Consider the following 15581-nt stretch of genomic DNA (forward strand, 5'->3'; position numbering starts at 1 on the left):
TGAGGCCTAAGATTTGTGGCCTCAAATCCTAGGTGTCACGCCATGTCAGCAAATATAAATTTTATTTTTTAATTTCACATAATATATCTTGCCACATCATACTATTGCAACACCAACTCTACCCTTTTATACTTCCTTTTAGATGTTAGGGGGTGAATTACTTACAATAATGAATTTAATTAGGTGACGAAAAAAAAAGATAAGCTATTAATAATGTCTACAAATTCTTTGACCAATATTTTTCTTAATTTAATTAAATTCTTTCCTATAATTTTTCTTTCCAAATAGTATTAATATATTGAATTAGGTGTCAAGAAATAGGCATTAACTTTTCTTTCCAAACATTGATTAATTTCATCCAAAAAACTAGCATTAATAAATTGATTTTGGAAAATACATATGTCTAAATTAAGAGGTAAGAAAAAATTTCATGTTAGTAGCAGCCATTAATTATCTACAATCTAAATATATTGGGGAAAAAAAAATAAACTCAAATATAACATTTAAACCCTAGCTACATAAAGAGAAGAAATGAACAAAAGAATATATATATAATTGTATGAATATGTATTTTTCACACTATATATATTTTCAAAATTTACAAGAATCCAACAAAGGTTGAATTCATATACATGTGTTAAGCAAATCTATTGTGATCGAATGTATGTGCAAATCCATTGACTGAATTACATGAAAATTTTCTATTCTTGATTGGAGAAAAAAATTGTTATTGAAATCTAAGACTCATAATGAAAAGAAAAAATGCAAAAAAAAAAAAAAAAAACTAAAATATTTTTTAGAAAGTCAAAATAACATAGTCATTACTCATTAGATTTTAGAAGGATAAAATGGTATTTTTCTCAAGAGTTACATAGCATGATTTGACAAATAGTTAATGTGTGTAGGTGACATGGCATGACACCTAAGATTGAGGCCATAAATCTTAGGCCTCGTTGAGGCCACAAATCATTTTCCAATAAAGTAATACAATTAACCACACACACTCTCTCTCATAACCACAATACATAAAAATACATGAAAACAACAAACAAAAACCCAAATCGACCACAGTGAATGTTGAATGCTGGCAACAACTTTCTCTTCCTTTTCCAATCAACACCGTCTTTGGAAATAAGCCACCTTCAATGCAATAGCCAATGCTACTTTATCTTTAATGTCATCGAAGAATCGAAAATAGGCATACCTCCATGAGTGTTTTACAAGCAATGTCCCACAAACACCCCAAAAGCCTAGGATAAAGCCGAGTATGATGCTAATATAGAAACCAAGCTTTCCATTGTCATCTTTAACTTCATTTTCTGTTTCATAACCACCAGGATTAGTCGATGCAAGTGTGCTATCTCCCGAGCACTTGATTAAAAGGGGAAATCCGCACAGATATGGATTGCTCGCATAAATGGATGCATCATTGAGCGTCTGGAGTTGGGTGCTTGTAGGAATTCTTCCGGTCAAGCAGTTAAAAGACAAGTTCAAGTGAGACAATGAGGTTAGTGATGAGAGACTATGTGGAATCTGCCCTGAAAGTTGATTGTGTGAGAGATCAAGAGTTTCCAGCCATCGCAAGTTTCCAATATTTGAAGGAATGTTTCCACTTAGTTGATTTCTGGACAAGTTCAACGTACCCAAGGCAATGAGGTTGCTTATTCCATCAGGGATTACACCTTCTAAATTATTTGATGAGAAATCAATGCTTTTTACCAAAGCCAGAGTCGTGTTGTACACGAGTTCTTGTCCCTTCAACGTCAAGCTGGTCTTCTCAAGATAATTATAAATATAGGAGCCACCAGTGTCATTACCATAAGCCAAAGCTGTCAAATTATACAAACACTTGGGAATGCTCCCTGAAAAGTTGTTGTGGCCAAGGTCTATGATATGAAGGGCTGGAAGTGAGCACAATCTATGTGGGATATGTCCGCTTAAAGAGTTTGATCGCAATTGTAACTTATATAAACCAGATGAGACGTTTGAACTTCTCCATAATGGTATGCTTCCTGTAAATCTATTGCCTCCAAGATCAATACTCCTCAAATCAGTGCAATTTTGGAATAGAGCAGAAGGAATTTTACCCCCAAAATTATTGTTGCTCAGCTTCAATATGAATAATGAGCTTGGAACACCCATTGAAGAAGGGATATTGCCAGACAAATTGTTGCTAGAGACATCTACAACGAACATATATGGCCACACACTCCATGCTTGGGGGAATTCTCCAGACAATTGATTGCTTCTTAATGCAAGAATTGACAAACGTCTCATGTTGCACATAGAGGGTGGTATAGTACCATTCAAATGATTCTCAGACAGGTACAACTCGTCCAACGTAGGCAACAGTTGATCATAATTTGAGGGAATTGGCCCGGAAAATAAATTGCTCCGAAGATCGAGGATGGAGGCATTATTACTAGACCAATGTGGCAGAGAGCCTTCAAATTGATTATAACTCAAATCTATATACATCAAATTTGGAGAGTTCATTATGAATGGAAGCTTTCCATGGATTTGGTTGTAAGACAAATCCAAACGTGTGAGTTTAGAAGACATCTTCAAGAACCATTCCTCTGGTATGGTGTCTCTTATTCCAGTATTATGAAGGGTGACCTCCACTAGTTCAGTTTGAGATTGAAGCCATACCCCAAAGGTAGGACCTACTGTACAGTTCTCAATGTAAAGTGAGTCAAGCTGGAAAGGAGGAACCCACTCATGAGCCACGTTAAAAATGAGGGACCTAGGTCGGTCTGTGCCTACTTGGAAAGACTTTAACCTAGAGAGATGTAGGAAATGTGCTTCAGTTAAAATGCCTTCCCACGAATTTGAAGTGCCTTCCCACGAACGAGAAGATAGATGTAGGTCAACTAGCTGATTGAGTTGCCCCAAACTTTCAGGAATGGACCCGTTCATTTGATTGGAAGTAAGGTCCAGTGATTTCAAGGAGGACAAATTTCCAAAAGTTTCTGGAATTGAACCCGAAAAATGATTAACAGAGAGGTAAAGTTCCTGCAGATTTTCTAGGATTCCCAGGGCAGCAGGCAATTCGCCTTCTAGCAGATTGTTGGACAAATCAAGTGACTCTAAACTATAATTTGTACAGTTTGAGAAACCATTCAAAACCTCTTCCAAGCCACCATCCAACGAGTTCCACGAAAGATCTAATATCCTTAGGCTGCACAAAGTCCCAATGACTTTGGGAATTTGACCTTGGAGAACATCATTACCTAAACCCAGGTCTTCCAGAGACTTGAGGTTTGCAATTTCAACGGGGAAGGGACCGTTGAAAAAATTGCCCTCTAGATCAAGTCTTTTGAGGTTGGTAAGATTAAAAAACCAGCTGGGATATGAAGAATTGATAAAATTATTTGATATATCAAAAACCAGTAGTGATGTGAAGTTCATTGAAGGCAGGGAGTGTGGAACATTTTCACCAAGATTGCATTCAGACAAATATAACTCTAACAGTAAAGGTGGCATCTTAACATCGTGCACCCAAGATAGTGCTGAGCTACCAAGATCCAAATATCCAAGATCTAGATATTTTAGGGAAGAGAGATAAGAAAGCCAATTGAAGTTTTTGGAAGAAACAACCGCAGAACTGAGGTCAAGATAGTTCAGGTTTGATAGGTTACCAAGAGAAGGGGGAATCTCTCCCCCGAATGATGTAAATGAGAGATTGAGATACCTTAAACTTGTAAGCTGCCCAATGAACTTGGGAATGTGAATATGTGGAAAATCATTCCAGCTTAGATCTAGGTGAAATAAATGTTTCAAACCAAGCAAAGAAGAATTTATCTTACCCCCCAAACATGTACTTTTGTCAACCGACCAGTGCAAGTTCCGGAGGTCTATCTTCACAACGTGACCTGTGCGGTTGTTGCATGAAATCCCCCTCCATCGACAGCAATCCTGACCCACCCAGGAAGAGAGCCTGCCAGAAGGATCGGTAACATCTTGTTTGAAGCTGAGAAGTGCTCCTCTCTCTCGTTGAATGCATGATGATCCCACACTGTGTGGAAGTCCATCACCCAAACTGAGCTTAGCAGTCTGCAGATATGCAGATGCCAGAAAAAGAAACAGGAAGTAGTGAGCAATAATGTTGAGGAGATGATAGCTGGTAGGCTTGAATAAGTTTGCATAGAAGCTATCCATGATTATACACATTTTTCTTTCAACTAGCTAGTGAAATTTATAGGAGTCTAATACCGCGTAACATCAACTACTTAATTGGTGTTAAGTAAATGATGTCAAACTGTAATTCCACTCAGACTCATGTCCACTAAATTATTCCACTCAAGCAACAACCAACTTTACAAAAGTTTCCTATTACGTTTGATTGTTTCAGACTCAAATGACTACCTCCTCGACTTTTTTTATTTTTCTTTTTGATGGGGGAAAAGAAAGAAAACACCATTTAGAGGTTGAAACCTTTAGAAAACCAGAACTGAATGAGTAAAATTAATGTAAAAGCAATGAGGTCTGAGGGAATGGAAATTATGTGTGACCAAGTTGATCAACATGCATAAAAGGAAATGTTGTCAAACGAATTAGCCAACCAGACGTTGCTGCAATTTAATTAATAGAGTTCTATACTTTTTTTTTCCATGGTATAGTCCAAATTCGTTTACAAGTTTTGGCTAGAGATGGCGACAATTCATCTTCCACCTGACTAATCATATTGCAATAGTGGTCAAGCTTATTTATCTCTCTACTTGTCAGGTTGTAATTGTGATCCTATGGATATAAACCAAGAATGTTCAGAAATACTTAGAGCAGTTAACCAGTAAATCTTCTCTCTATCGATATTCCCCTAAATTATGAATGAGAAATCTAAAACAAGTTAACGAAACTGAATTAGGCAACAGATGCGAGTTCAACAGTGTTTTATTGTGTTGGACATTGAATCTGACAGCGACTCCTCAAGCTGTGGCTGAGGTTTTCGGTGTCCTCGGGGTTTTGCCGTCTGGACAGAAATGAAGAGCCCATGAGAATAAATGAATTATTCACTGACCCACTTCTTTCCGATTATCAGAAAAATGAAAACAAAATAGTGAATTCTCCGAAAGAAAAAAATAGTGTATCAAAAAACTAGAAAAGGATAATGTTTCGTCGAGAAAGATGAGTATAGAGCAAGAGATTGGAGTCCTGCAAATTATTCACCATCGCTAGCTTTGCTAGGAAAGCTGTTTTAGATGACATCGATGGCCTTGCTTGGGCCTCGAGTAAGCTTCAACCTCCAAATTTAATTTTATTGTTAAAAAAGAGTTTTAGCACAAGCAGCACCACAAAAGAGACTAGGCGCATAAAGGGATTAGGCATGGGCCCAACAAAGACCGTGGCAGGGCACTACACAAGCACTAATTATACTTGGCAACAAATCGAACACCAAACTTGGTCTTTAAACCTTCTCTTGACTAGGACACTAAACATACCGCTTATCACGAAGTAGCAATAGTACCTGCAAGAGACTACCACCACGCATACTACAATGAGATCAGACTAGGCTACGCCAATCTTGGAGCCACTCTCCACAGCTCCTAGCACCATTTGCTTCTCAAGCAACTCAAGCTCTGCACCCACACTTTACGGGCACTTCCAAGCTTCATGCTCACACCTTACAAGCGTTCTCAAGCTTCATGCTTTCAAGCTTCATATTTGCGCCTTACACGCATTCTCAAGTTTCTTGCTCACACCTTACGTGCATTTCGAGCTTCATGATTAGATCTTACAAGCATTTCCGAGTTTCATATTTATTAATTCTGACTTGACATATCAACTCACGAATGACTCATTTTTTAATCTTAGTTTATTTCATACAAATTACGGATCGCATATTTGTATTAATGAGTCGAGTGTAATCATCCCTTCGACATTTCTCAAAACCAAAAAGCCGCCAACTAATATTTTTTTTTCCCCTATTTCGGTAAAAGCAAACCAACATCTCTTCTAAACAGAGAAGAAAATTGAAAATCCACCTTTTTGAGGAACACATGTTGTGACGCCAATGGCGAGATTCTCATGGAGAGGGAATACAAAATTAACTATTGATGTGATCAATACAATTACTCCATTAAAATACAATATATCCACATACATATATTCAGTCAGAAGTCCAGGCAACAAAAGTTCATAATAAAAAAGAAATGAAAACCATTCATGTAAAGAAAGTACACAAATTTAGACACAGATAATCAGAAAGCGCTTTTTATTGCCTAGAAGAACAATACAATAAAATAAAAGAAGAAGCCTAATCCAACCCAATCCAATCGTTCTATTCCTCACAAATAGAAGGAGAAGCCTTCCTTTCTAGTACCTAATGTCTCCCTTGCTGTGGCAATCACAAGAAAAAGATTCTATAATTCACATGACAGATTAGGCAATGCACGCTACTCTTACATGTAAATATAAAAGATGGTAGAAGCTTCAGGCATACAAGAAAACCAAACCCAACAATCCTAACTATTGACGAACATGAAAGTACAATTCTTGCTGGTTGCTGGAAGAGCTGATCATCGAGAAGCTTGCCCATAAAATTCTTTGTGTGCGTACCATGCAAGACCATTCTCCTCCACCTGGTGTCTGTATATCTTGTTCATTAAATCTCCTATTGGATAATGGCAAAACTTCATCAATCTCATAGAAAGTAGTCCGGTGCAGGTTTTTTGGCCGGCGTGCCTCTTGATTCCTGCATTTTACCACAATCTCCTAGTGTCAATTACAAGGGAACCATAACAGGATGTGTTTGTCCAGACATTCTGGATGAGCTAGTAAAAAAAAAAAGAGTGACCGTTATCTCAGAAGTTGTAAAAAGAAAAATAGAGAGAGAAAATACTTGAATAATTAAAAATAATCAAACAAACGCAGGATTCTGACATTCACTATGTTAATGCCATCAAATATGACTTGTCATCTTTGGTACAATTGTGAATTGCTTATACTGTTACTGAGCATACTCAAATTTACTTATTTCCACATTAACCAATTGTACTGCTTCCCAACTCTTTTGAAGTTATATTCACAGTTATATCATGTTGAGTTGCTCTGTTAAAGAAATATGGACATATTTGAACTGAATGTCTAGACTCTAGATCCAGAGTCTATAACCCACAATAAATGTAGAACATAGACACGATAGATGAAGTCTCATAATTGATAGTCTCATTTTTAAAGAGAAAAAAAAAAAAGGGTGATAAATTGCAAGTTAATTTGATGTACAACCTGTGGGGCAGCATCGAAGACTCGGAACTGCTTGTTAAGATTTTCATCCAGCTCAAGGATTGCAGCAACATTACCACATCTGCACACAGACCAATAGTTGATATAACCTTTAAGCTCTAAAACTATGGGAAAGAAGTTAAATATAGATATTGTTAATACCTGTAACAGTAATTTGGAGCCGACCATACAGTAACAATCTGATTATTGAACATCCATTTATACCCTTCCATCACCAACTGATGGGCACGACATATATAGTCAATGTTGTTTGCGTGATTAAATGAAGAAACAACACTGCCACCGAACAGGAAACCAGCACCACGTGGGCTCAAACCCCAACCATCCACAATATCTTCAGGATCTGACCATAGTAGGTCACACATAGCACCATCATGAGGTACTTCTTGCTTACGGTCAATTGTTCGTATCTGCCAAACAAAAGGGGTTGGCGGAATATTACATAAAGGCTTGGAGATCAGAAGTTAAAGGTGACAATGGTAATAATAAAAGCTAGGATGGATGCTCAGACCTGATCCAAAGTTGAAATGGCAGGAGAGAGACCACCATGGACACTGAAAATCTTATTCTCAATAAGAGCTGACAGACTGCAATGAATCACCATCAAATTTCAAAAGCTGTAAAGAATTACAAACATAATATACCTGAAAAAATAAAGTAACTCTTAAGAAAAATAGGTGACTTGATATTTTGGGAAATATAAACAATAATTTAAAAGTCCTAATAGATCTAACACTCATGGCCTATTAAGAGATAAGAAACTAACGTCCTAGTATCATGATCACACCATCCAATTGGACGAAATTTCTAAGGACTTTGTTTCTTTCTTTTTCATTAGGTAAGTTAAATTGAGCCATCACAGTTTCCTCCACCATCTGCTAGTCTGCCACCTTAGCCAAGGCCAGGGGCTTACTCTTCATGTCAAACGAAACTGAACGATGGTTTACAGGTCAGATACCAATGCCTTCAATGAAAGGAAATTTCTGTTTCACAATAGTTACACTTTCCAACCTTCAACAGACAGGTGTCTAGGGTTTTATGTGATAGAAAGTGGCAAACCTTAGGTAATCGAATATATCAGTGCAATATCTCCAAACATTGACAGATCCATATTTTCGTAGACACTCATCATAGAATCCATATACCTGTCTAGAAAGGATAACCAGTAAATATTCTGAATGAATAAGTACCAAAAAAATAGGCACCATTTGAAGAAACTTAACCTGTGTTATCTGTCGACTCTCATGGTTCCCTCTGATGAGTGTTATCCGATCTGGATATCTCACCTGATTGTCAACAAATTTTTGCTTAAAAGGTCAGTACAACTCCAAAACAATAATATTAAATAAATGAATAAGACATCAAAGACTAGATCAACATGAGAATAATTGCATAATTCTACATGACACTTGAGACAAAAGATTGATAGCTGGTTAAGTTGACATGTACTTGTTCAGTAAACCCAGTGAAATGAAAATAAAAAAAATGACTCGGAAACATCTCTTAATATGAAGAGAACTTAGGCCATGCACAGATGACTAAATGTTTTTTTCTTTTGGTCAACTCAGACGACTCGACAATAAACTATTGGCAATTCAAAGGCCAGCTAATTCCTATGGTCTTTGAAACGAAGAGATCACACTCAATTAAAAAGTCAGCAGGCCTTTAGGCCTTTCCAATTCTTCCCTAATATTTTTGTGCTTCTTTAGACAGGTTGATGGCTCAAAATGTGTCACTATATATTGGTATGCTACTTTAGGATGCAAACTATCTAACCAAAACCTTGTATGTTGCACCCCTGAGTTGCAGGTATTTTTCTTTTTCAAAATCCTTTGTCTTGACGAAAAACAAAACAGAAGAAAACTAAATTGAACTGAAATGACACTGTTTCCTAAACCACCATCAATCAATATTTGCACTAATTTGTGAAGTTGAACAACCAAACTTTAATAAAGTGAAGCTTGCACGAAGTTCTAACCAAAGCCTAACCTATCATTTGCAAAATGATACAATATGGTTAGATACTGACTGATTTCTGCCACTCTAGTGTTTCTTCTATATGATTACAGAATTTTGTGTAAACTGATACAGATAGGTTAGATTTGGGTCAGAATATGCCCTAGTCTTTTCTATCATACAATGATTGCATCAGCACTAGTACAGGAGGCCTTGGCAAACAGCTTTTGTGGTTTATGTGGAGAATGTAATTTAAATCCATGGCATTCAATTTGGTTGCCATAAAAGTCTCTACACGAACAACCATCTACTAAAAACAAACAGATCATACCATTTGAAACAGGGGCTTATGTTTTCAAAATAATACAAGCAACACTTGTACTAGAACTGAGAAGAATACAGCTAAAGTATCAAATGCAGTAGAGGTAGAACCCATAGATCTCCTTGATGCTATAAACAGCAAGTAGAAGTATCATACAAAGGCCCAGCAAATCAGGCAAAACAGAGAAGAGTATAGAGTATCACCTTCAGGGCAAGTAGGAGTAGAAATGTCTCCACTGAATAGAATCCTCTGTCAACGAAATCTCCAAGAAACAAGTAGTTAGTCTTTGGGCAATCGCCTCCCACTTTGAAAAGCTCTTTCATGTCATAAAACTGACCATGGATGTCACCGCAAATCTATTTCACAGAACACAGAATAACAACAATAACCGGTTAGCTTGATTGCCCGAACTGCACTTCAAAATTCGAAGCACCATATTCAACTTAAACAGAAATCATTCCACTAATCCTACATATATTCAGCTTTAAAAGCAGCAATAATCCAATATAAATGGCACCAAATGTTGATGTTATGGGTTATTAAACCCTACATATATTTCTTCCAATCACTTTTTCCCAGCGAAAACCCTAATGAAATTTTTTTTCAAAATACAAACCAAATCTCTTAACAAATCAACAAAACCTACAGATTACTTTTAACAATAAGAACAAAAAAATCCAAACGCAAACACTACTGAATCGAAAACCACTACATCAAATCAATAAGCTCGAAATCAGAGAGAGAGAGAGGAATATTACAGTGACAGGAGCATCGACTCTCTGGACGTTGCTCTCTTCGACGAGGATTTCCATGGCTTTGAGGCAGAGAGCCTTGACTTCGGACTCTTTGAGAGGCTCGCATTTCTTGAGCTGCTCTATTTGCCTGTCTAGGTCAGAAGACATCTCTCTCTCTCTCTCTCTCTCTCTCTCTCTCTCTCTCTCCTTCTCCTTCCTGAGACGATTAGACCTAGACCTAGACCTAGAGCGAGAGCTCCACCTCTCTCAGAGACTCTCCTCCACTCTCAAACACCGAGATTGTGAATCTCTCTCTCTCTCTCTCACCCCGACCTTTTGTCTTTCACTCTCAATTTCAATTTCAATTTTTTTTTTTTTTTTTGTGCGGGCTCTCAGCTCTCCCCTAGTTTCGTTAAATTATACTAACAGCCCAGAACATTGACTATTATTTTTTGTGGTCCTTCAAATGTTAATAAATTGCTAACACTAAGCTCAAGCTTTGAATAATCTATTTTGTCCCCCTATAGTCAAAATTAATGTCCTACAGTAATTCACCAACTTAATTAATTTCTTACTACTAATTGCCATTTAATTTAAATATAGACCAGGCAACTAAATTAATTTCAATTGTCTTATCAATGTCTACTATAAATCTAATGGGAGTTTTTCTATTGAAACCTCCAAATTTACTTACTTGACCTCTATGCTTTTTACACCTCCTATCAAATTTTCAAATACTAAATTTACTCATTAAACCTTACTAAAGTTCCTCAAATAACCTTACTCATATAATTTACAAACAAACTAAGATCTTTATAATAAAAAAAATTAGTCATTTCAATGATTTAATTACTCTATAAATCTTAATTACATCTTCATTCCTTAATCAGACAACATAAATCTCTTATCCAATAAAAAAAAATCAAACACAAGGTATTGAGTTTTAAAAATTAATAAAAATAAAATGACATGAACTATTATGTTGTTTAAGGATATCTCTATTTGTGTTTAGCCCAAACTCTAGGTTACTTGACTTAGTGGTAATAGGGTTACATTAGAAGGATTTCGATTCCTATTCAATGTAGATTTACTTCCCTTGTACGATTCAGATTCTATGCATTGTAATCCTCTATCCCCTATTATCAATGAGAATATACAGCAAATTCCTCTCAATTTCTGATTCCCTAAAACACGTTATCAGCACGAGTTCTAACACTAGCCCTAAGAACCAAAAACCCTAAAATCCCCGCAGCAGTCACATCCCTGCAACAGTCCTCGCAGCATCTCCACAGCATCCCCGCAACATCTCCACAGCATCCTCGCAGCATCCTCGCGACATCCCCGCAACCGTCGCATCCCCACAACGGCCCCGCAACAGCATCCCCGTGACATCTCCACAACATCCCCGCATCATCCTCGCGACCTCGCGACATTCCCGCAACAGTCGCATCCCCGCAGCGGTCCTCGCGACATCTCCACAGCATCCCCGCAACAGTCCTCGCGGCATCTCCACAGCATCCCCGCAGCGTCCTCGCGGCCTCGTGACATCCCCGCAACAGTCGCATCCTAGTGTCCCCGCAACAGTCATCGCGGCATCTCCGCAGCGTCCTCGCGACATCCTCGCAGTGACCCTGCAGTATCACTGCACAAACCAGCCAACAATTTTTCCGATCAAGAATTCCGGCATCTTTTCAAGGTAAATTTTTCTAAAAGTTCCCATTTTCAAGCGAGAGCTCCACCTCTCTCAGAGACTCTCAAACACCGAGATTGTGAATCTCTCTCTCTCTCTTCTCGACCTTTTGTCTTTCACTCTCAATTTCAATTTCAACTCTTTTTTTTTTTTTTTTTTTTTTGTGGGCTCTCAGCTCTCCCCGGTCGCGGTCGTGGTTTTTGCTTTACTCTAGTTTCGTTAAATTATACTAACGGCCCAAAACATTGACTATTATTTTTTGTGGTCCTTCAAATGTTAATAAATTGCTAACACTAAGCTCAAGCTTTGAATAATCCATTTTGTCCCCTATAGTCAAAATTAATGTCCAACAGTATTCACCTACTCAATTAATTTCTTACTTAGTTATGCTCAATTGTCATTTAATTTAAATATAGTGGTCTATAATCATGAGGCAACTAAATTAATTTCAATTTTCTTATCAATGTCTACTATAAATCTAATGGCAGTTGAATACAACTGAATAAGAAATTAATTGAACCAAAAAAAAATATCAAGAGCGAAACTTAGGTTTAGTGTGCAACTATGGCAGCGCTCTTCTTTTGGGTGGATTGCACTGTGCCCAGCGACGCCTGATGTCGAGTTCTCTTCCTCTGTGTTTCGATGGCACAATAGCTTGGTTGAGGAGGAAGAATGCTTTGCCAGAGGTGCGTTGACGGCATTTTAGGGGTCGTCAACGGGCCGGGCAGGGCCGGGCCTTACTATATTTTTAAATAATTGCGGACTGGGCCGGGCCGGGCCGGGCTTTATTAAAAATCAAATGATCCAAGCCCGTCCATATAAAGCGGGCCTTGCAGGCTTTTTCGGGCCTTGCGGGCTTGGCCTTGCTGGCTTTTTTGGGCCGGGCCTTGCGGGCTTTATTTATAAATAAATATTTAAAGACACAAGTATTTTTTTTTTTAATCAAACTTTGGAAATTCAATGGATAATGATCAAATACAACCAAAGATAACTATATAACTATATTGTACCAAAAAAAATCTATATTTATATATAGATACTAATTTATTGATAAATAAATTTTTAAAGACACTAATTTTTTATAAATCTATATTTATATATCATACACTTCAAAGAGCAACCCCTATCAATTCAAAGAAAATGTAAAAACTGACCGTTGGATGAGTTTATTACAATAAATTATGAGTGTGATAAAAAATTTAGCCAATTTCACCATATTTTCCAATCCGATCGGATTGGTCAACCGTAGTCACTTATATGTTTTATTGGTTGACCGATAGCGTGGCAACTGCGAAACGTGCTTATTTTTCCACATCACGTTTGTATATATTCAATCGATGGATGTGCGTGGACATAAGATAAAAAAAATTAATTTTAATTACAAACACATTGGACTATACCAATTTTATTCCTAAAGTTGTATGACTTATACATTGCATTTAAATTGTTTAAGTTCATTATAAAGCAACCATGAAGTGGAAAATGAATTCGGAGAAACCAACCGCTTGATGGAGAGATTGTAATATTTTATGGTGGTTGTAGAAAATCCAGCCAATTTGGTTCTCGTTTCGAATTCGATCAACTAGGTCAAACGTAGTTACTCTTATAAACCTATATTTATATATCATAAACTCCAAAGAGCAACCCCTATCAATTCAAAGAAAATGGAAAAATCAACTGTTGGATTGTAAAAGTAAAATGAGAATTGGAATTAGTCTACTCATTTCATTTCATAACCCCTTTTATATAGGGAGAGAATTACAATGGAAAGAACAATTACAATGATGACATTAACTACTGATTGGTTCGTAATCCACGCTGATTGATGTTAATTGGTAATTGCTTGATTCTCTCTCCGTCAATCACTTTGACGAAGGCACACAATATGTTTTTCCTTTAACACTCCCCCTTGTGCCAAATCAAAGACGAAATGGTGCATGAGTTGTTGCCTCACTAAAAACCTTGCCAAGTAACAATAAAAACCCTGTGGGACAAAAATACACCTTGGTCGAAGGAAAAGAGCACAACGCACCTTTTACATTTGAGTATGACATGTGTGTGTTAGACTCCTCCTGACGTCTACACCTCCCCCTGATACTTACATTAATCTAGGGAGCTTGGAAAATCTTCGCATTCCTATGCTTTTCACATGTTTCTCAAATGTGTCCTTAGGCAATGATTTGGTGAACAAATCTGCCACATTCTCCTCAGACCTTACTTGATTCATTTGAATCTTGAGGAGAGTCTGTTGTTGCTGATTGTAGGACAAATTTGGCGATATGTGTTTTGTGTTATCACCCTTAATATAACCTAGCTTCATCTGTTCGATGCAAGCTGCATTGTGTTTGTAAATGCAAGTAGGCTCTTTAGTGGTAGAACTCAAACCACTAATCCCTCGAATATGTGCAATGGTAGTTCTTAACCATACACACTCACGAACCGCCTCATGTATAACAATGATCTCTGAGTGGTTCGAGGAGGTAGCCACAAGGGTCTGCTTGGTTGATCTCCAAGATATCGCCGTGTTCCATTGGTAAATACGTAATCAGTTTGGGAACGACCTTTATGTGGGTCAGAGAGATACCCAGCATCAGCAAAACCAACCAAAACATCATTTGGCGTCTTGGTGTAGTGAGTGGCACTTTCGCCATCAATATTTTCTTCAGGGATTGCAGTTCCATCTACGGTCCCTCTTGTCTCTCTGTAGGGAAAGAACAGTCTAAAGTCAATGGTTCCTTTTTAGGTATCGAAGATGTTCTTGATACCATTCCAGTGACGCTGCTTTGACGCTGAGCTAAATCTAGCTAACAAGTTCACTTAGAATGCAATGTCTGGTCGAGTAAATTGGACTAAGTACAATAATGCGCCTATTGCACTTAGATAGGGAATTTTAGCTCCCAATACTTGTTCGTCATCTTCCTTTGGACGAAATAGATCTTTCCTTGCATCCAAACTTCGACCGATCATGGGAGTGCTAGCATGATGTGCTTTGTCCATGTTATATCGCCTGACTTTTGGACATATGCAGACTGGTGGATTAATATTCCACAAACTCGGTGTTCTAGTTCAAGACCTAGATAGAATCGAGTTTTCCCAAGATCCTTCATCTCAAATTCGAATTTCAAGTAGCTCGCGGTTTCTCTTATTTCATCAATAGTACAAGTTATGACATATACTACTGCAATTTTCAAATCCGGAACTTGTTTTCTTTATGAATACACAGGGGCATAATTCATCGTTCTTATATCCATACCCAATCAAGTAGTCACTTAGACGGGTATACCACATCCGTCTGGATTGTTTCAATCCATAAAGTGAGCGTTTCAACTTAATTGCAAACACACTGTGGTTTAGAGTCACTTGACTTGGGTAATGTAAGGCCATTAGGCACTTTTCATATATATCTCTGAATCTAGATCCCCATAGAGATATGCAGTAACCACATCCATGAGCTGCATTTCCAGTCCTTCGAAAATTACTAAGCTAACTAAGTAGCGGAACGTTATAATGTCCATTACGGGAGAGTATGTCTCCTTGTAGTCAATTCCAGGGCGTTGTGAGAAACCTTGCGCCATAAGGCGAGCCTTGTACCTCAGGACTTCATTCTTCTTATTACGCTTTCTGACAAAGACTC

At 37.6% G+C, this 15581-nt stretch overlaps 2 protein-coding genes across 3 annotated transcripts; both read right to left on the reverse strand.

Annotated features, from left to right (window-relative positions):
• Nucleotides 1-1113: 1113 nt before the first annotated feature.
• On the reverse strand, nt 1114-4161 carry LOC112203738 (receptor-like protein EIX2). Its single transcript, XM_024344662.1, has one exon. It carries the CDS (start codon nt 4159-4161, stop codon nt 1114-1116), a length of 3048 nt encoding a protein of 1015 aa, XP_024200430.1.
• Nucleotides 4162-6197: 2036 nt separating this feature from the next.
• LOC112166459 (serine/threonine-protein phosphatase PP-X isozyme 2) lies at nt 6198-10629 on the reverse strand. Of its 2 annotated transcripts, XM_024303306.2 has the most exons (9): nt 10462-10620; nt 10282-10428; nt 9727-9879; nt 8469-8531; nt 8305-8390; nt 7757-7832; nt 7387-7655; nt 7228-7306; nt 6198-6694 (listed from the first exon to the last, which is right to left on the reverse strand). In XM_024303306.2, the coding sequence occupies exons 2-9, from the start codon at nt 10423-10425 to the stop codon at nt 6644-6646; spliced, it is 921 nt and encodes a 306-aa protein (XP_024159074.1). In that variant the 5' UTR covers nt 10426-10428; nt 10462-10620; the 3' UTR covers nt 6198-6643. The 2 variants fall into 2 exon arrangements, with proteins under 2 accessions (XP_024159074.1, XP_040362974.1); XM_040507040.1 differs by lacking the exons at nt 6198-6694; nt 7228-7306; nt 7387-7655 and having other exon boundaries at nt 7819-7889; nt 10282-10629.
• Nucleotides 10630-15581: the final 4952 nt, after the last annotated feature.

This window comes from Rosa chinensis, chromosome 5 (genome assembly GCF_002994745.2).
Source record: "Rosa chinensis cultivar Old Blush chromosome 5, RchiOBHm-V2, whole genome shotgun sequence".
Classification (NCBI taxonomy): domain Eukaryota; kingdom Viridiplantae; phylum Streptophyta; class Magnoliopsida; order Rosales; family Rosaceae; genus Rosa; species Rosa chinensis.